Source organism: Callorhinus ursinus, unplaced genomic scaffold, assembly GCF_003265705.2.
Source record: "Callorhinus ursinus isolate GAN/ISIS: 27379988/994484 unplaced genomic scaffold, GSC_fseal_2.0 scaffold19, whole genome shotgun sequence".
Classification (NCBI taxonomy): Eukaryota; Metazoa; Chordata; class Mammalia; order Carnivora; family Otariidae; genus Callorhinus; species Callorhinus ursinus.
In genome coordinates, this window is record NW_027397081.1 from 8802490 (window position 1) to 8823543 (window position 21054).

The 21054-nt window shown below is 42.6% G+C and overlaps 1 protein-coding gene and 1 pseudogene across 9 annotated transcripts in view; both read left to right on the forward strand.

Annotated features, from left to right (window-relative positions):
- The window catches only part of LOC112840328 (DNA primase large subunit pseudogene), a 122262-nt pseudogene extending 118311 nt beyond the window's left edge, over positions 1–3951 (forward strand).
- The window catches only part of SIK2 (salt inducible kinase 2), a 121767-nt gene that overhangs the window by 90835 nt on the left and 9878 nt on the right, over positions 1–21054 (forward strand). For all 9 annotated transcript variants that reach the window (XM_025893658.2, XM_073903728.1, XM_073903729.1 and 6 more), the window contains 5 exons: positions 7417–7541; positions 7993–8116; positions 9485–9705; positions 11156–11308; positions 17703–17867. In XM_025893658.2, the coding sequence (XP_025749443.1) occupies positions 7417–7541; positions 7993–8116; positions 9485–9705; positions 11156–11308; positions 17703–17867 (788 nt within the window). The remainder of the gene's footprint in view (positions 1–7416; positions 7542–7992; positions 8117–9484; positions 9706–11155; positions 11309–17702; positions 17868–21054) is intronic.

Sequence of the window (21054 nt, forward strand, 5' to 3'; positions counted from 1 at the left end):
AAGTTCATTTTCATGAGAGTCCGTCAACAGTAATTGAATCAGTTCTGTGGTTAAACAATCTACTCCAAACCCTCTCTTCTGTAGACATTTTAAGCCCCACAGAAACCAGGTGAGAGAATATGGATATATTAGGAAATCTCAAAAGCACTGTTAAGAGTAAAACCCCTGGAGAATGTTCCTTCGTGTTAGGGGTGTGGTCACACGTCATCTCACATGAAAGGACAAGATGTCTATTCAACACATTGTGCATTCTTAAAGAGAATATGGATTCCTAAAATGAATGTAGTTATATATTTCTGACATTTGCTTTGTAGACAGTTATTTCCATTCGCTTATGAAGGATGCTGTTGACATAGCATCTAATAGTGTAGAAGAGAAAGCCCTCAATCGCCAAGTTCTGCTGGCAGAGGGATAAATTAGAAAACCTCTCCTCTCTTATTAACGTAAAAGATTTTTCCTGGGTTTATGACAGCCTTACCTCCAACTTTGAGTTGAATTAAACTTCTCTGTCTGGTGACATTCTTGGAACATCTGTGATACAGTAAAGAACAAAAACAAAAAAAAAAACACCTGGCTTGCAGCTTAAAAAACCTGTATTTGAATACTGGCTAAGCCACTCATAGCTAGTGATACTTGGGCAAGTCATTTAACCACTCTGAACTTCAGTTTCCTTTGTTTGTAAGACAAGGACAGTCACATCTTACAGGGCTGTCATCACAATTAAATGAAATAATATATTAAAAAAATACCAAGTGGGTGCCTGGGTGGCTCAGTCGGTTAAGCGTCTGCCTTCAGCTCAGGTCATGATCCCAGGGTCCTGGGATCGAGCCCCACATCGGGCTCCCTGCTCCGCGGGAAGCCTGCTTCTCCCTCTCCCACTCCCCCTGCTTGTGTTCCCTCTCTCACTCTGTCTCTCTCTGTCAAATAAATAAATAAAATCTTAAAAAAAAAAAAATACCGAGTATGTAATGCCTGATCCAGTGTAGGCATGACATAAATGTTTTTTTGGATTTGATTATAACTGCTAAACCATGTTGAAGGACGAGTTGTCATTTGTTTCTAAAATGTCTTATGATTTCATATTAAACTTTCTTAAAATTAAGTTAGAGATTCTTTGAGAAAGATTTTTTTATCCTACTGTGTTTAAGAATGTTGAAAATCATGATTGATCTGACAAACTCAAGGTATGTTATGAGGGCGAGTTCGCTTACTCCCCACACAAATGACAAATTACTGCAGAGGAAAGAAACTTTTTATATCTTCAGAATTTTGTCAGAGTTGCTCAACCTTGTATGAATAAAAATAGTATCAAAATAACACTAGACTGAACCCTGGAGTGGAGTGGGAAGTATCAGTATGAATTCATGGGTTTTTTAAAAACACATATACATATAGAAAGGTACAAGAATAAATATGGGGGGGTATACATGTGTTTTAGCATTCGGACATATATTTCCAGCTCTCTCTGCTGACAGGGCCTAGAAGCAGTGACATCCAGCTGCAGTGAGTACATCTAGGTCCTAGTCTTGATTTCTAAATACCATTCTTCTGTAAAAGGAACCTGGGCTCCTTGGAAAAGTGGTTGATTCCAGAGCTGGGGCAGGGCAAATAGAAAATGAGCCTGGAACAACTTCTGGTGCCAGAGATAAGGAAGTATTTAAAATGAAATTTTAAAAAGATGAGGGCATGTTGAAAGGATACAGAAGCCAACCTGAATTACCTTCTCATGGCCAAAGCTAGAACTATTTGAGCATCAAAATAAATAACAATAGTACTGAGTTATAATTCAGAGAATAAAATGTTAATGACAAATACAATGACAATATGATAAATAATAAATGATTTAATGAATAAATGAAAGGGGAAGAAGGGCAACTCTTCCTTAAAGAAGAATTGAAATTAAGAAGTGTAGAAGACATGGGGAAAATGAAAACTCACCATTAGAACACTACAGTAAGGGTTGCTGCAATCAAGATCTACCAATGAATGCTATAGTGATAGGTGGAAAATTTGAGAAACAGGATCTGTATAGTCTCAATGTATCTTCTCTAATATATTTATAAATTATAAAGGGGAAAATAGTAACTTTACAATGGGGAAACCCAGCAGAAAGCACCTTAATCAAGAGATCAGAGTTACCCCCCCCAGTAATTAGACATAGCCCCATGCGTCCACTGATACAGTGCACTGAGAAGAGCTCCTCACCTCTTGATGTTCCCCCCAAAAATCCATAATCTTAATCCAGTCATGAGAAAAGAGGCAAAACCAGACTGAGGGACAGTCTACAAAATATGTGATCTGTACTGTTCATTGTAAGGAAAGACCCAAGAACGGTTCCAAATTGGAGAAGCCTAAGGAGGCATGACCACTAAATGCATTGTAGAATCCTGAACTGAGAGGGCACATTTGTGAAAAACTGGTGTCTTAATAAGGTCCGTGGTTTAGTTAATAGTACTGAGTCAGTGTTACTTTCTTAGTTTTGATAATTTTACTAATATAGTTATAAAAAATGTTAGCATTAGGGGAAGTTGGGTGAAGGGCATAGGGAATTCTCCTTACTATATTGTTGCAACTCTTCTGGAAATCTAAAATTATTTCAGAATTGAAAGTTAAACAATACCATAGTGAATCCAACATTACATGGTGTAAGTTTTTTGGCGGAAAACAGGACACAAAATGTCTGAGGGACATAGCAGCCATCATTTTAGGTATTAACTTGCAGGTCAGAGGTAGAGAATACCTGAAGCTGGACTGGTGTTTTGTTTCCAGCAAGGCCAGGCTGGATCAAAGGGGACTGCCCAAGTTACTCTTTTCCTAATGGTTTCCAAAAGTCTGATGATAATGTGGGGTCTTCATTTATCCTCTGTCATTGGGAGGCTCTCTTCTGTGTTTGCACAGTGGTTAACACATGTACTCATTCAAATGTTGAAGGAAGGGAGGGAGGAAGGAAGGAAGGAAGGAGTTTGGTTGGTGTGATGAACACTAACCCACTGCATTTGAATAAAAGGCAATAAACAAATCCTGCCCAGCTATGCCATTTCTGTATGGCATCGCTCTTGCTCACCCCTCATGCACTCTTAGATGCTGTTAAGCAGAAAGCTGCAGACTGAATAAAGCAAATTAGCCAGGTTCCTATGAAGAAATAAAAGGGCTTTTTTAAAAAATTTTATGTTATTATGTTAGGTTAATCACCATACATTACATCCATTAGTTTTTGATGTAGTGTTCCATGATTCAATGTTTGTTCATAACACCCAGTGCACCATTCAGTACGTGCCCTCTTTAATACCCATCACCAGGCTAACCCATGCCCCTACCCTCCTCCCCTCTAGAACCCTCAGTTTGTTTCTCAGAGTCCATAGTCTCTCATGGTTCGTCTCCCCCTCCGATTTCCCTCCCTTCATTTTTTTTTTTTAAGTGCCTTTCCATTGCCACTTCTTAAACCTGACAACTATTAACTTGTTCAAAAATATTTAGTTGCATATCACGGTGCCAGGGAAGGACATAAAGGTGGTGGCTAACAGGGAGGGCTCTGTTGTCACACGTGGTTTCTGTTCCAGGTCTTCAGTCTTTACAAAGATATTTAACTTTCTATCCTCACTTTCTCCTAAAATAAGGATACCTCATAGGGTTTTTAAGAAGAAATCCTCTTTAGAAAGCTTAGATCAGCTTCTGGCCCATAGTAAGCACTTACAAAAGAGATGACAACATAGTCATTCAGCAAACCTTTATTGAATGACTGTTGTCTACAGCCCACATGCTAAGTGCTGGGAGTACAGATATGTATCATTTCTCCCTTCCCTTCTCAAGAAATTTAGTCTGATGGGGGAAATAGGTAAGTAAAATAGTAAGAAGAATTGCTCTTTTCCTCTTGGGTTGCTTACTCAGTATGTTTCAATAGCATGCCTAAAGCATTATATAATATCTACTTATAAGTCTACTTGTCTACCCATTCGTTGTAACTTAACTTGATGAAGTGTAGATATTGTCCCCATTTTGCAAATGTGGAAACCAAGGCTCTAAGAAGTAATTTGCCCAAGATCACACATTTGCCCAAGCTAAGTGGACAACCCAGGATTTGATCCTAATCTACCGTCATGACTCCAAAGTCTTCCTTAACCCGCCTCATATGATTACAAATACAATGTTTAAATGCTTTGACAAGGTTATAGAAGACATCTGGGGACGCCTGGGTGGCTCAGTCAGTTAAGCGTCTCTCAATCTCTGCTCAGGTCTTGATCTCAGGGTCATGGAGTTCAAGCCCCACGTCGGGCTCCACACTGTATGTGGAGCCTACTTAAAAATAATAATAATAAAGGCATCTGCATATATGCTACTGTAATAGCTTTAGTGAACCCAGTTGTCTTTTGGCATTTCTTTTAATGTTGCCACTGGCTCTTGGTTTATTTTCTTCAGTTCCCGACAGGAAACTGTCGGGAACTGAAGAACTGCTTAATACCACTCTCCTTGGAAGTTAACAGACTGCTTAATACCACTCTCCTCGGAAGTTAACAGACATCTTCTTTGTTCTAGTTGTGTAAAGCCACAGTTGAGACTGGGCTGCCATAGGCACAGCTGTGCTTTCCTAGCTCTTGCTCTCTTCTTGCCTATGAGGCATACCAGTGAGAGCCTCTGTAGTAAGGAGGCCAGGCCACCAGGCCCCGTCACTCCTTTGAGATGACACTTTCCACCGGAGTCCAGGGAAGGCCAAATTGTAGGAGGAGGAGTCTCAAGGCCAAACGGCTCTTGAGACATTAAAACTTTACGGTGTTATTTGGAGGGTATCCTCAACTTGCATGACCTAAAACTCATCCTGTGATTATGGTTTAAATAGAGCAATATTGGACCTATTTCAGGATCTCCAAACACACATACTAGAGCTTCTGGTGCTTCTCTATGTAAGTGAAATTAACATTTTCCTCTTCAAATGTTATTTGAACATATAGTCCTTGACTCATTTGAGAGTATAGTTTTTCTAGAAAATTAGAAATGTGCATCAATAAGGACATATGGGTTATGATGTCATAGGAGTGGTTAGTCATGGAGGTGGACCTGAGAAGATGAGACCTCTCTGGCAGTCCTTTTGGAAAGTGGAGTGTAGGACTGAGCTGTGGTCCCATTATGAAGGGAGAGGTTCTCATTGCCTCCTACTCCTGGATGCCAGGACCAGAGCATGGTGTTGTTCCACCAGGTGTAGACAGTGTCTGAGGCTCTTGCCCACATGCACCCTCATTTGTCTTCTGAACCCTCAGGGTTCTCTACACTTTTCTGCCCTTCCTGTACACTTTCTCAGAACCTTTTTCTCTGAAAGGTGGTAGTTGATAATGATGGCTTCACGAAAGAAGGGAGCTGACATTTGACATCTATGTTCCAGGCACTTTACATGTTTAATCTCATTTAAGCCTCACGGCATCCTGTCTGGGTAGGTGGATTATCACTACATTTATAGATATAAAAACTTAGATTCGGGAAGTTAAATAATCTACAAAGGAAACCTGAAGCTAGAAAAGTGGGAAAAGTGGAACTCTGCTCTAGTTCTCCCTAACTTGAGAGTTTGTACTCTGCCGTAGGGCTGTGGTGCTGGGGATGGTGACTCCTCTTACTGTCGCTACTGCTTGCCGCCAGTGGGTGTGTCCGGGAGCTAGGAGAATGCTTCGCCTACAGTATACTTACTGTGTGCCGTAGTCTCAAGGTGTGACTAGAGTGTGAGTTTATGTTAACTCAGTGATCTTCACAACTTGGGGACTACAGATATTTATTATTTCAACTTGACAGATAGGGAAGCCAAGGCTCACAGAGACTGATACAAAGTCACATAGCCAGTGAGTCTGGCACTGGCAACTCGATCCAGTCCTCTTAGAACACCTTTTATTTTATCGTTTAAAGATGTATTTATTTTAGAGAGAGAGAGAGAGCACAAGTGGGTGGGGCAAAGGGAGAGAGAGAGAGAGAATTTCAAGCAGATTCCTCGCTGAGCGCTGATCCCTATGCAGGGCCTAATCTCAGGACCCTGAGATCATGACCTGAGCTGAAATCAAGAGTTGGGCATTCAACCGACTATGCCACCCAGGTGCCCCTTAGGACACCTTTTGAAGCTCACCGTCCATGCAGCACCGTATACTAGCTGGGAGTAGAGCCAGTTTACTAAGGAGTGTCCTGTCAGCAGTGTTTACAACAGAAGACAGTATTCGTATAACTTACAGAATAATAGGAATTTGTTTCCTCAGTAAGAATAGAGCTTGGCAAAAGGGTACAGGCTTGCATTTATACCAAAACTCACTGAAATTTGTCTTCTGTAATTTTCATGCATAGTGAAAGCATCTGAATACAGTGTTTCCAAAGAGCCTGCTGTCTATCAAAGCTGTAGATTCAGTATGACTAATGTCATAAAAGGAAGATCATTAACTGTTTAGAGGTATAATGCCACTGCACTCCATAAATGAGTGAATAAGTGATACTGGTGATAGGTGGCTTGTGGCTGGCGGGCCAGAGAGCCAACACATATTAGTGAGCTATTCAGATGCATATCTGCCTAAATCAGAATGTGTAGGCCAACGCTTAGAGAATTGTTACCTAAGAAACACTATACTCAGTTGCTTTAAAAGGTATAAATAAAGGTATAAAATATATCTTGCTACTCTGGGTAATGGCTGCAAGAGCAGCCAGTCACTCAGTTGTGTTTAGGTAAATATCTTAAAATTTTACTCATTTGTTTCTTTATAGACTATAAAAGATAAAGAGCTCTTGGGGTGCCTGGCTGGCTTAGTCGGTAAAGCAATGTGGCTCTTGATCTCAGGATCATGAGTTCAAACCCCATTTGGGTATAGAGCTTACTGAAAAAAGGATTTTTTTTTTAATTAAAAAAAAAGATGGAGAGCGCTTAATCATGGAGTAATTGAAACTCTAAGATTTTCAAATTCAAGTTGGTTGTCTACACCAATAGACTTAAAAATACATGATTCTAGGGGCTCCTGGGTGGCTCAGTTGTTAAGCGTCTGTCTTTGGCTCAGGTCACAATCCCAGGGTCCTGGGATCGAGCCCCGCATCGGGCTCCCTGCTCGGCGGGAAGCCTGCTTCTCCCTTTCCCACTCCCCCTGCTTGTGTTCCCTCTCTCGCTGTGTCTTTCTCTGTCAAATAAAATCTTTAAAGAAAAAAAAATACATGATTCTAAAGTCTTTTTCCAACCTCTCACTCATTCTCTTTGAGAAGAAAACTTGATTTATTTATACATTCATTCAACAAATATTTATGGAATACTTGATATTTTCTAGACATTGTGCTCAGTGCTGCAGACACAGCACAAGACGGATGCCATAGCAGTGCTATTGTTGATACAGCATATTGTAAAATTTACTACAAGAAATTCAGTATAGTTGAGAGCATAGATGAAAGTAACATTTATTTCCATTCCAATAGATTTCGGTTTTGGAAATTTCTTTAAAAGTGGTGAACTGCTGGCAACGTGGTGTGGCAGCCCCCCTTATGCAGCCCCAGAAGTCTTTGAAGGGCAGCAGTATGAAGGACCGCAGCTGGATATCTGGGTATTTCTTTCCTTTGCTGTGTTAAATGCATCTCTAACGGTAATAACTGGTACTTTGGCCTGTCTTTGAAGCTCTTGGTACCTAACACATAGGTAGTAGTTCATACTTTCCCTGTCCACTGGACTGTAATTAGAGCATTTTTGAATTAAGTTCTAGGAAAGAACGTCTAAGGACAGATGTTATTACTTTAATATCGGCCATAACTTAACGTTAAGTAGTAATCAAAATGATTAAATTCAGATCTTTGAGTATTTATTATAGGATATTTTATTGCAGTAGTCAGAGTTTTAGTTTTGCTTTGTCTTGTGTTGTTTTGAAATTCTGAGAAAATAGTAAATCCAAACAGGAATTTTTCAGCCCGTATGATTTTAAGGGCCCTGGGGATGTTTAGGAAAACAAAGAGTGTTTAAAGTCCTCAGTGGAAAAGTGACTGCCTTGTTTTCTACCCTAGAGCATGGGAGTTGTTCTTTATGTCCTTGTCTGTGGAGCTCTGCCTTTTGATGGACCGACTCTTCCAATTTTGAGGCAGAGAGTTTTAGAAGGAAGATTCCGGATTCCTTATTTCATGTCAGAAGGTAACCGGTTTGTCTTATACTTGTGCTTTATAGAATTTGTGCTCCGAATGAAATGCCTCGGCAAAGGCTTCCCTTGTTCTAAGAGTTTGGGTGCCAAACAAAGTGATTGAGTCACTTGAAAAGCTATAGAAGTAAGCAGCCCCCTCCATGTAGGTGAGAGAAGCTGTAGCCTTCCTACTTGTAACTGAAAACGGAAAGCTTTCCAGGTTAAGAACAGCAAGTCTTCGCATGTACTCTGGGTCTATAAATGTCCCCAGTTTATTTTAGACTTAGAGAAGCACTTTGGAGATAGATTCACAACCATTTTACTCTATGAAATAGTTTTCCTATATCTTTTGGTGAGAAGTTGCAAAATTACATTTTTTAATTGAATTAAAAACTGGCGAAGCTGTTGGATTAAGATGCAGTGCCCTGGCCCCAGCCTGACTTGGATTAGCTTGTTACGTACAACCAGTTGGGTTGTTGCTCAGCTACGTTTCCTCCTCAGGTTTTGGTGGTCATCCTTAACTCTTTCGTTCCTAGTCATGGTAGAAATAAAGCTCTAGTAGTTAAGAGCATAGACCTTGGAACCCGGCTGCCTGGTTTTAATCTCGAGTCCACCACTTACTGGCAGTCTGCTTTTGACAAGTTATGTCCCCTCCCTGTGCTTCCGTGTCCTCAGGCTACAACATGGGAAGAACAGTGGCTCCCGGTAAGGGCGCTGTGAAGATGAATGGAAGTAATCTGTGTAAAGCAGCTTGCATGGTGCCTGGCACATAGCAGAGGGTATGAGGCTAGCTTCTGTGGGGTGGTAGAGAGCATGATGTCCGCTCCGAGAATAAGTTGGTGCCCAAGTCACAGCAGTGCAGTTTTTGTAATATAATCAGAAGTAACTAATGCTTCATGTGTGTTTTTCTCAGCTGCACTGACAGGAGAAGAGCAGCAGTCCTCTGGAGAGCTCTTGCCTCACACACGTAGCCTCTGGTGTGTCAGCCTCAGAAGTGACTGGGGCTCCATGTGTATGATGCTCATTCTAGGAGAAGGCTTGCTTTTGTCTTCAGCAGAATCTAAGTCTGTGGCTAGATCTTTTCACTTGAGAAATTCAATAGAAAGGTTCATTTAGCACAAAATTGGACAGACCTACACCCTCCTGATTTTCTTAAGTATTCATTCTCAGTGGTGGTTACTTTTGTGTCAACATTCACCATGGGAATCTGATCAGTACAACTGGCTTTCCTGTGTTCATTTATTCATTTGACCTTCTGCTTTCCAGTGGACATTGTGGAGGATACAGAGATTAATGCCATTGTGCAGAGTCACATGAGTCAAGCCAGTACCCTGAAGTGCAAGGTGATTTATATGACTTTTGTAACATTGTGTTTTCCATAGATTGTGAGCACCTTATTCGAAGGATGTTGGTCCTAGACCCGTCCAAACGGCTAACGATAGCTCAAATCAAGGAGCATAAATGGATGCTCGTAGAAGTTCCTGTACAGAGACCTGTTCTCTATCCACAAGGGCAAGAAAATGAACCATCCATTGGGGAATTTAATGAACAGGTTCTGCGATTGATGCACAGCCTTGGAATAGATCAGCAGAAAACCATTGAGGTAAAGTGATCAGAGATTTTACTGACGGTCTTCCGGCACAGCCACCCCCAACACCTAGGCATACTGTTTAGTTTTCCCTGAAGATTACAGTCAGACTCTATTTCATGTTTGCTTTTTTATTCAATATATGAATTCCTGCCTTTGCCCCATCTGCCAAAAAATTCAAGAGGTGGAGTTTATATAGGATGGGGAAAAGACAAAGATGAAAACTTAACAAATACAAAGTAGAAAATTTCATCTAAGGTGAAGCATGAAGTTTTATCCAGATCATAAGCTAGTTTAAATGCAACATAAATGTACAGCTAGGGAACAAGGCTGAGGGCCGATCAGGAAACAGGAAAGCCAGTGGGGTGTAGGCTGTGAGCTGGGGAAGCTGAGAAGGCAGAAACAGGTGGATTCCAGATTTGGAAGTACTCTCGGTCGTAGAACTGAGGGTCGTGAGCCTGGGAAATTCCTCCTCTCTTATTTCTGTCCATTAGTAGTGCGTATATTCCTAGGAGAAACACATTTTCCTGACCTCCACAACAGCAAAAAACCAACAGTGCTCTTACAGAGGAGGCATAACAAGAAAGAATACAAAATGCCTCTTGTGAACTTACAGTGCTCCAAACTGTGCTGCTGAGAGCCAAGCCAGACTGGCCCTACTGCTTTGTTTGTCCTGCGCTCAGCGGCGTGTTTCTGTCCTCGGCCGTGAAGCAGACCCCGAAGGGCCGCTGGGAGGGCAGCCCCATGGGCCTGTGACTTCTGTTGTGCGTGCTCTGCACCCAGAGCGCCCTGCACAGCGCCCATGCCGACGGTCAGGCTGAATTAGAAGCCACAAGAGCAGTTGTTCCTCTGTTCCACTAGTACCCTGGGAAAGCTGGCTGGCGAGGGATGTGAAAAATTGGGAAGCAACTTTATTTTCAAGGCTTCAAGAGGGTGGGACTGCAAAAACAAGAGGAAAAAGTTACCTAAGAACGGAGACACAGTGTCTCTCAGCTCGGCCTCCAAACGTCGCTCTCCAGCCCAAATAATCACCGGAAACTTCCCCAAAGACTTTAATCATTCATTTCAGAGTTTGCAGCAGTTTGGACTTGTGCCAAAGTTGTGGAGTTCGAGCCCGTGGGCCCAGGTTGTAAGGGACCTTACACCATGGTCACAACGAGGAGATGGGACCATGGGCAGCACTGGGGACCTACGCATGAGACAGCAGTGGCGTCCCTCCTGCACACAGAAAAGCAGGTGGAGCCTGTTACTGTAAACGGGCCAGTCACTTAGGGGCATCAGCCTTCGTGTAATCAGCACTAAAAACTCAGAGCTCCCTGTTCTTCTGAATTCTGGAACAGCTTTTGTTCTAGACACACTTTGTTCGTGACTCTCTCATGATTTCTGCCCTCCTTTTTCAGAAAGATGTAGATCACTGGACTGGCTTTTATGCTTCTCTGCCTTCAGCACTTGTTTTCTCTTTCAGTCTTTGCAGAACAAGAGCTATAACCACTTTGCTGCCATTTATTACTTGTTGGTGGAGCGCCTGAAATCACATCGGAGCAGTTTTCCCGTGGAGCAGAGACTCGATGCCCGCCAGCGGCGGCCTAGCACCGTGGCTGAACAAACAGTTGCCAAGGTAACGCCGCATTAGCCAGTGGTCTTATCTTGCAGGTGCCTGTTCACATGTTTGACACATTTTTCATCTTGTAGTACAATGGGGGTTAGGATCTCATCCTCTACACGCAGTTCTTCTGTAAAGTTTCTGCCCGTCACTTCCTAGATTCTCAAATGTTTTAGCATCTTCTTTCTTTTTTTTTTTTTTAAGATTTTATTTATCTTACAGAGAGAGTGGGAGACAGAGCATGAGCAGGGGGGAGGAGGAGGCAGAGGCAGAGGGAGAAGCAGACTCTCCGCTGAGCAGGGAGCCTGATGTGGGGCTCGATCCCAAGACCCTGGGATCATGACCTGAGCCGAAGGCAAACACCTAACCAACTGAGCCACCCAGGCGCCCCTGCATCTTCCTATTTCTAAGGATTAATTTTATTTCAGTTTTTTTTCTTTAAGAGTTTTCTCATTTTTTAATCATTGATTTATGGTGGGAATTAATGTCACTAGCCTGTACACTCAATTCCATTTAATGAATTTTTACTGCAGATTTACCGTATGCAAGCTTCTACATTAGGCATGATAGGGGATGAAATACATAAAACCCGGACACGGCCCTCAGAGTCATGACAGTATAAAAACAAAGTAAGACATCATCATAAGTAACCATCGTTCAAAATAGAGAAAGGTAAATCTGGGAGAAGAACCACGGGCAAAGGGGGGAGCGACACATCTGCCTAGGAAAGGCTTCACGGGAGGGTTAGCATTTCCCACAGGGCTCGGATCTTCAGGGGTGTGTGGGCCTTTGCCAGGGAGAAGCAGGGTTGAAGGCATTGTACGTAGGCAGCAGAAGCGCTGAGTGGGTAAGTGTAGGGGACTGAACTGAAGCGCACAGGGAAATGAAAAAGCTGGCGTGGTAAGTTGAAGCCATGCTTCGAAAGCCAAAGGAGAGACTTTTTACTTACGATTCAGGAAATACTGAGGAACAACTGGAGACAGAAGCAGGAGAGTGATAAAATCCCATCCAGGCTTTAGGCTGACTAATCTGTGACATCAGGAAGGGTAGATTGCACAGGGACGAGAAGAACTTGGGGGAAAGCAGTGAGGGGCTGAGAAATACTGGAGGCTTGAACTAACACGGTGCTGGTGGGAGCAGAGTGGAGCGGATGGGCCCAGACCGTCTCGGGTGGACTCTGGACGGACTCAGCGGTGGTTAACGCAGGTGCCCTGGCGCAGACCCCAGGTGCAGCCCTTTCCTGCTGCCTGTCCTTCAGAAAGTTACCTTAGGTCGTTCTGTGCCTCAGTTTCCCAAACTATAAAACGAGGAAAATTAGAGACTGTTCTGATGTTTGAATTAGTTGATAATTGTGCAGCACTTCGAATGTGCCCTATACATGTTGATTCTGTAAAGTAAGAAGGAAATGTTGGGGAGCAAGGGACAACAGTGCTTTAGAGGCGACTCTCTTCTCGAGCCCGAAGGAGGGAGAGTAAGTGGTGGCACTGACTTGGTTGCTTGACGCGAAGAATGGATCTGGATGCCAGGACAGAGGCTGAGGCTGACGGGAGGTGGGAAATCATCTGCAGAGAGGTTGAGAAAGAGGCATGGTACATGCGTACAGTCTATTAGGATTTCCATCCACTTCTGTGAGTGCTTTACTCTGTTCCAAGGGCGAGGAAGAGCTGAGAAGTTCTGACTTTGTATTTCTCGTTTGGCAGTTTACAAAATTTATAGGATTTACTAGAGTTTTGCATTGGCTTCTATAGAACATGTTGCGGGGGGAGGGACCAACAAAATTAGTATCTTGATTTTAGTAGGCAAGTGGTATACACTGTTATACACACTTTAATATATAAAATAATGTGAATATTGATATTAATATGAGTAATGCATAGATAAAGTTCCAGATTAGAGTATCTCTGAGCAGTTAGAATCCTTCAATGTTGAATGGTTTTGCTTTCCAGAGAGGAGGGGGATAAAATGAGAATCCCTCAATCGGAGTAGTAAAAGTGAGATGTAGAGGTACCCCTTCCCTCTGGAAAATGCTGCCAGGCAGAAGGAGAGGAAACAGGGAAGCCCCCAGTGCTGTACAGGCTTTCCCTCCCAAGTCTCTTTATTCTTGTTCGTAGTACACAGGCGAGGGCACGGGTTACGTAAATGATCGACCCTGGGCACATGCATATTATTATTGCACATGATTGCCTTTCTTATCTAAGCTTGAAGCAGATTCCCTAGGAAAGCTCAAATTATGTTTAATTTGGCTGAGAGTTCAGATGTATAACATGGCTTCTTAACGTTTGATAATTGTTTTTTATTACCAAGCACCACATGAATTCTTTTCATTTTATGCATTGGCCTAAGTTGTCATAGAAAGCTACTTACTGGGACTTAAAAATGTATCTAATTCAAGTGGAAGTCTTCAGTGTTCATTCACAGACTTCTTTAGAGTGCCTTCTGGATGCTAAGGTAGCAGGCACTAGGGCTGAAGAAGATGCTCCCTTCCCTATGAGATTTCACATTCTCATGTTTTGTTGAACTTGTTAAAAAATAGATTTCTCTGCACTTAGTTTCAGTAGAGCCTTCTCTCTTTAATTCTTTGTTCTGCTATTGGCTTAAAGAAGTGGCAGATCACGTGTTAGTTGGTATAACAATAGGAAATTGGGGAAGCAAAGTAATCCCATGCAAAGATCACATGAGCTGTGGAATCACGTGGACCTTGGGTTCAATACGGAGCTGTGTGACTGGCAAGCCAGGCTCTCTCAGCTCCAGTGTCTTTAAATATAAAATGGAAATATCAATATCTACTTCATGAGTTTGCTACAAAGATAAAATTAGGTAACTTGTACCAGCAGCTCAGTTCAGCAAACAGAGCACTTCTGCGCCAGGCCCAGTCCCTGCCACCGTGGCGTCAGAGGTCCCCAGCAAATAGTCCCTGCCCCTAAAGAATGTATGGTCTAGTGAGAAAGTACCCATTATTACTACTTAGAAAACAGTGAGAGTCCTATCTCAGAATGATTTAGAGTACTTACATTTGCCATATACTATGCAAGAAATGTTCCCTCTAGTTGACCATAGACAACTGTTTAGAAGAAACTCGTGTCATGCCTTCTCTCATGAATCCTAACTGCTAGCCCTTCTGCCCCAAGTTTCTATCAACTGTAAGTAGACAAGAGTGAAACACTCATCCCACTTCTTTAATCACTGATGAGAGGTTGCCCTCTACAGCTATTAGAAAAAGCATTGTATAGTTGGCCCCGGGGTACCACAGACTGGGGGGCTTAAATCATAAAAGGTTATTTTCTCACAGTTCTGGAGGCTGAAAGTTCAAGGTCAAGGTGCCAGCAAGATTAACTTCTAGTGAGAACTCTCAGCTGCCTACTCAGTGGGCCCTCACATAGCCTTTCCTCTGCATGTGCAGAGAGAGAGATATCTGGTGTCTCACCCTCATCTTAGAGGGACACGAGTCCTGTCAGATTGGGAGCCCACCCTTATGACTTCATATAACCTTAATTACCTCCTGAAAGGCTCTCTGTTCAAAGACAGCTGCACTGGGCCTTCGGGCTTTAACATACAGACTGCGGGGTTGAGGGGAGACACACAAGTCTGTCATAACCAGCATATTCCTATTGGAGCAGTAAAGATTTTCCCATAGGAGAAAACATTATTTTCATTGTAATGGTTATTCTAAAAAGCACAAAATCAGAAGAGATTCAAGACGATAAATACATGGTCATTACAATTGGGGCTGCTGGGTGGCTCAGTCATTAAGCATCTGCCTTCCGCTCAGGTTGTGATCCCAGGGTCCTGGGCTCAAGCCCCGGTCGGGCTCCCTGCTCGGCGGGAAGCCTGCTTCCTCTCCCCCCCGCCCCCCCCCCGCTTGTGTTCCCTCTCTCTGTGTCTCTCTCTCTGTCAAATAAATAAATTAATTAAATATTTAATAAATAAATAAAATAAAAACCATTATAATTGGACATGAGCATTGTCTGTTGCCACTCTTGAAGAAACTCGTAAAGTCTGCTTCCTTGGGATATTAATCATCCATCTGTGTATTAAAATAACATATTCTTTAGTCCACTCTATAGTGCCGAGCATGCCATTTGAATATTTTCACCCAACCTTGTTCCAAAAAGACTTCTTTAATCCCTTCAGTGATTGCAAGAATCCTAAAAAAAAAAAAAAAAAAAAAACCCTACCATCCTATTTCCTATGAAGTGGTTGTCACAATAAAATATGTTCCTCCTCTTACCATACCAAGCTCACAGTAAGTTGTTGCTGTAGTCCAGGTTGGACGTGAAATTTGTCAAGGAAAATGTGTAACGCTTGGTCTGGCATAGCATGATCCTGCCATTTAAAAAGTCACAGCTAATAAGAGGCAGACTGAGAAGGACAGCACACCCTAGTTATCATGTTAGTACCTCATTTCCAGTGCAGTATCTTTAAATAATGCTTTTCCCTAATAATTTAAATTATTTCGCAAAGAGCAGCCTAATAAATTTAGGAACCAGAAATTAAAGTTCAACTTTATCCTTTGATTGAAAAGCTGATGATAAGGGTAAAAAGAATGCATGAAATATACCCTATTAGGAAGTTTACATTTTACATTGTGACATGAGGACTTAAAAAATTAATCTACATGACTAATGCTTGAAAGGAAAAAAGTTGTTTAGTCTCAAAAGTGGCCCAGGAAATAAGTGTGAGGAATGATGATCTAAGAAAAGCCTTTTCTTTATCATGCTCAGGATCGTTTGCAGTGTACTTTTTTTCTGTTTTTACCACCCATATGATACCAACACTTGGCTAATGCTACTTTATTCCTTATCTCACGCAGCATATCTAATGATGTTAATGTTGGAATGTACCAAACATAAAGCATATTCTAAATATATTCAAAGTATATTCAAATATAAGGTCTATTTCTAACACACCCCCTATCGTCAAAGACCATTAACCTAAAATTTTAGCAGAGAATCATTAGATAATATCTGAGAACAAAATTATGCATTTGCAGACTAATTCCTGTATTAGATCCCTGTGATCTTTTCACGACTTTACAAGGAAGGAGAAGGGCAGAATTAACATTACTGAGTGAAGGACCTTTCATGTTACCTTTTGTAATCCTAACTTCACTGTGTAATAGGCATTGTGCCCTTTTCTAGGTAAAGAAAACAGGACTCAGAGGTTAGGCAGTTCACAGTGAGGGATGGAGCCAGGAATCACACCCAGGTCTCTGGAGGAGAGAAGCTAAAATCATACCAATATCGTTCCTTTTTGTTTGAATTTAAAACTTACCACCTTATGTCCCTTCACGTGATTATAGTAGGGAAAAAATAGGCCATGCCTCTGCCTTTTAGACACTAGTATGTTCCTTCAAATGTTTGGCAGTGTCCATTATGTTCAAAAAACATCTGATGGGAGGGAAGGATTATCCAATAGTTTCATCTTTAAAATCAATCCTTGCCCCCAAAAAAACATCAAATCGAATCCTTACCAGTTGTCCTAAAGAAAGATTCTCTGTTATATGATTTTTTTATTATATTTTTAAAGATTTATTTGAGAGCGAGAGAATGGGAGTGAAGGGAGGGGCAGAGGGGAAGCAGACTCCCCACTGAGCATGGAGCCTGACTTGGGGCTCTATCCCACGACCCTGAAATCATGACCTGAGCCAAAATCAATAGTCATATGCTCAACCGACTGAGCCACCCAGGCACCCCCATATGATTTTTTAAAAGAAGAGTTTGTAATGTTTGTTTACTTAGCGTTCTTAACAAACAAGACATGAAAATGGGCTGAAAACCATCTGGAGCTTTCTACAGTAGGTTGACTTCAGGAACATAAGTTGCTCGGCAATGAGCATCTCGCTTTCCACTGGGCCAACAGGCTGTGTTCAGTTTCTGCACCTCGTGGGAAGGAGGACACTCCTGTCACCTCCAAGTAGCTGCCCCCTCTCTTGTCTTTCTCTGCACATGTACCCTTGTCAAGAAATACACACCATCTCACCCCACCAGAAAAACAAAGTGCAGTACACTTTGTGTTCTGGGTAAGTTGTGTGTGTGTACCCCGGTTCAGTTCTGAGTTCTGAAGACACAGGAACTTTTTATTCTTTATAGCTTTCCATGGTGACATATTTAAGGATATAGACAATATATGTTTGTTGAATTAAAAAACAGCATTCTTAGGTTCTTTACAGAGACCAGCTTTCTTGTTGTCTCTGTGAAAGTTAGGCACCTCATTGTGGAACAGGAATGAAACTGAGACTGGTTCACATCAGTACCCATACCATATATATTTTTTATCAAATTTTTTCTGGGGTTCCAACAAATAAAACTTATTCTTTAATTGTACCAGGAAGAGTTATTTTATTCCAACAATTTTGTACATTTGTATAGAAAGTACTAATGTTCCCAAACTGTTCTCGCCACATTTGCAGGCACAGACGGTGGGGCTCCCAGTGACCGTGCACTCACCAAACATGCGGCTGATGCGGTCCGCTCTCCTCCCTCCGGCGTCCAACGTAGAGGCCTTTTCATTCCCGGCATCTGGCTGCCCGGCGGAAGCAGCATTCATGGAAGAGGAATGTGTCGACACGCCAAAGGTACAGACGTGTTGGAAAGGCTCGAGTGTACTGGTTGGCCGGGCACTCACTTTGGTCCACAAGTGTTGTACTTTGGCTTTGTTGACCTTTGTCATCTCCTCAAGTCACTCAGGAGTGGCTTGTTCTTGTGCAGAAGACCTGAGAGAAATACCCAAGCTAAACTCGGCTCTCGTCGCCGCCTTACTGTCACAGCTGCTGCCTAACTCGTCAGACCTCGTATGTCCTTTCCAAAATCCTTCTTTCCCTTTACTTAACCAGTCCCTTCCCTCTTCAAGTTTCTAGATCCCTCATAGGTGTGGGATTTAAAAAAAAAAATTGTAATTCTGAAAACAAAAATGGAATTTTTGTGCTGAGTTGGGCTTTGTCTGTATGTTATTGTTGCCTCTTTTCTGCGCGTGTGCTGCAGCTATGAAGTGATGGGCCGCCTTTTGTGGTTAGATTTTTTTAAGATTTTATTAACCTGAGAGAGAGAAAGAGAGTGTGCACAAGCAGGGGGAGGGGCAGAGGGAGAAGCAGGCTCCCCACTGAGCAGGGAGCCCAGGATCATGACCTGAGCCGAAGGCACACGCTTAACCGACTGAGCCACCCAGGCGCCCCAGTTCAGTGTTTTTGTTTTGTTTTGTTTTGTTGTCCAGTTTGAGTATACATAAAGGAGATAAGTTTATCCTTGTGTACTGCATGAAGTTGGCTTCTAATACATAGAAGATGACAGCCTCTCTCATTTAAGGGATGCTTATTAATCCATGTTTTATCTACTTAGCGTCAAGTGGTGTCCGGAGGCTCGTATTAATGGGCAGACCTTGGAGTATGTTCAGAGTAGACTCTCTTCTTCACCAGCTCTGTGAACTTGGGTGAGGTGACTAACCGCTTTGAACCTCTGTGTTCTGTAAAATGAGAACACCCAACTCTGTGAGACTCGGGAGGATTAATTGAGATAACGTGTGTGAGTTTCTCAGCATTGTAAACACTCAGTATTGGTTTCCTGTCTTTTTAGCCTCTTTAGGTAATAAAAGGATAACTCAGACATGGATTTTGCCTCAAGTTTATAGTCTAGCAGAGGAGACATGATGGATAACTAAAGACAATGCGCCAGGCGATGAATGAATGGATAAATATCATCAGTGCCTTAAAGAAATATAAATCAAAGTGCTGCAAGCCTGGAAGGAAGCAGGGGAGGTTGCTTTTGGCTGGTTTGATCAGGAATGTCTGGGTTAACTGTCAGAGCTGGGAATTGAGGGGTGGATGGTATTTTGGTGGAGGTAAAAGTCTGAGCAAGCAAACGTCAGGGAAACTTAGGTCCATCTAAGAGCAGTAGCTCAGTGTGTGTGTGAGGAAAAGGGCAGATGAAGGGGAGTTGGTTGGATAAGTAAAGATAAATAGCTTCGCTTTGAATGGCAAGCCCAAGAATGTAGGCTTTGTCTCTGGGCTGCAGTCCTCAGCGGAGCAATGTATTCCAGTATCATCAAGAGAGGGTTTCACAGGGACTTCTTCAGTGCAGTAGGAAACAAGTGAAGGTTTTTGGTTAAGGAAGCCCTCAAATCCATGATGTGCTTCAGAAATTAGCCTGGAAGGTCCACAGCTGGGGACAGGCACAGTGGAAGCTTAGAGCAGTGCGTCCAGAGGGGAGATGATGAGGGCTAGGTTAGCGCTCGGGAAGCTGCAGAGGAGGGGATGATATCAAGGAGATTGTGCAGCTAAAATTGACAGAATATTAGGGTCCAGAGGAACAAAGTGCAAACTCATACCAGTATTTTAAGCCTAGATGATTGGGAGGGTAAGTGAAACAGGGAGCTCTGGAGGTAGAGCTGACTCAGAGGTTGGGTAATGTGTTTAGCTAAACTGTAGTCAAGGCAGCCTGAGGCCAGGCTGCACAAGCAGGTGTGAGGCTGAGTTGCTGACGGTGAGGAGTTCGTGTCCATGGTCCTGAGGACGGGGCCGCTCCCTGTGGACAGTCCATTTTCTCTGCCTGTGGTTGCCTATAGGTAGTTCAGTCACCTCATCGACTTCTACATTCTCACCTAGAAATTTAGTTATAAATTGGGACAACATAATTCATTTATTTTTAGGATCTAATTCCCTTGAAAAAATTAAAATGCATTCTGCCCAAACTTTATCTGTGAGGGCATCAGGCCTGAAACACAGATTGGGTACTGTCTGCTGTATTATATAGGGCAAGCTATTTTTAAAGCTTGTGATTGTTATTGTAACTAGGAAACAGACAGGAAATGAATGATTTTGTGAAAGATAAAGGCAGTAGCTAGATGGGGCATTTGCATTTGTAGGAAGAGCAGGGCCACGCTGGACCCAGACCTGGCCACCCACACTGGCACTCGGCCAGGCCATGCGCATCCACTGGGCTTAGCCGTGGACCATTTCGTTGCTGCCAGGAAAAATGCTGGTCCCTTTTCCCTCCGAAGGACCTCCTTTTTGGGGGCCTGTCAATAAATGCACGTGCACCAAGCTATCAGAGCTACAGCTCCATTGTTCATGTTGCTTCACTCACATTTACCGGGACACCCCCGTTTTGTCTTCTAAAAGATGCTTCCTAAATGAATGCATTGTTCATTCATTTCTACTCCCAGTTGGTGGCAAGTATTGTCCATCAGAGATCTGCCTCTCCTTTTTTCCCAGAAATCTTAAAACGGTCAGTAAAATCCCTTAGGGAGTCTGCATTGAAACATTGGTTTGGGGTTCCTCCAAAACTACCACCTTTCTGAGACAGTCACCCAACTCTGAGAGGAACTAAGATCCCCAAGTGACAGACCATGTGGGGGGGCAGGTGCACAAACCCTATAGGGGCAATCTTTCTCTTTTAAGGGTTTCTTTGAGAATAGTCAGTTTCTTTCCAGTTTTTTTTGAGAAATAATTGGCATGCATCATTGTGTAAGTTTAAGGTGTACAGTATGATGGTTTGATTTACATATATTGTGAAATGAGTACACAGTAGGTTCAGCTAACATCCATCTTCTTGTATAGATACAGTAAGAAGAAAAGAAAGAAAAGAAAAAAGAAAAAAATTTCCTTTTGATGAGAACTCTTAGGATTTACTGTCTTAAAACTGACCCATCATATAGCATTCAGAGCCGTGGTCATCATGTCATGCGTCACATCGCCGGTCCTTACTGACCTTACCCTGGAAGTTTGTGCCTTCTGACCACCTTCCTCCAACTCCCCCTCTCCCTGCCCT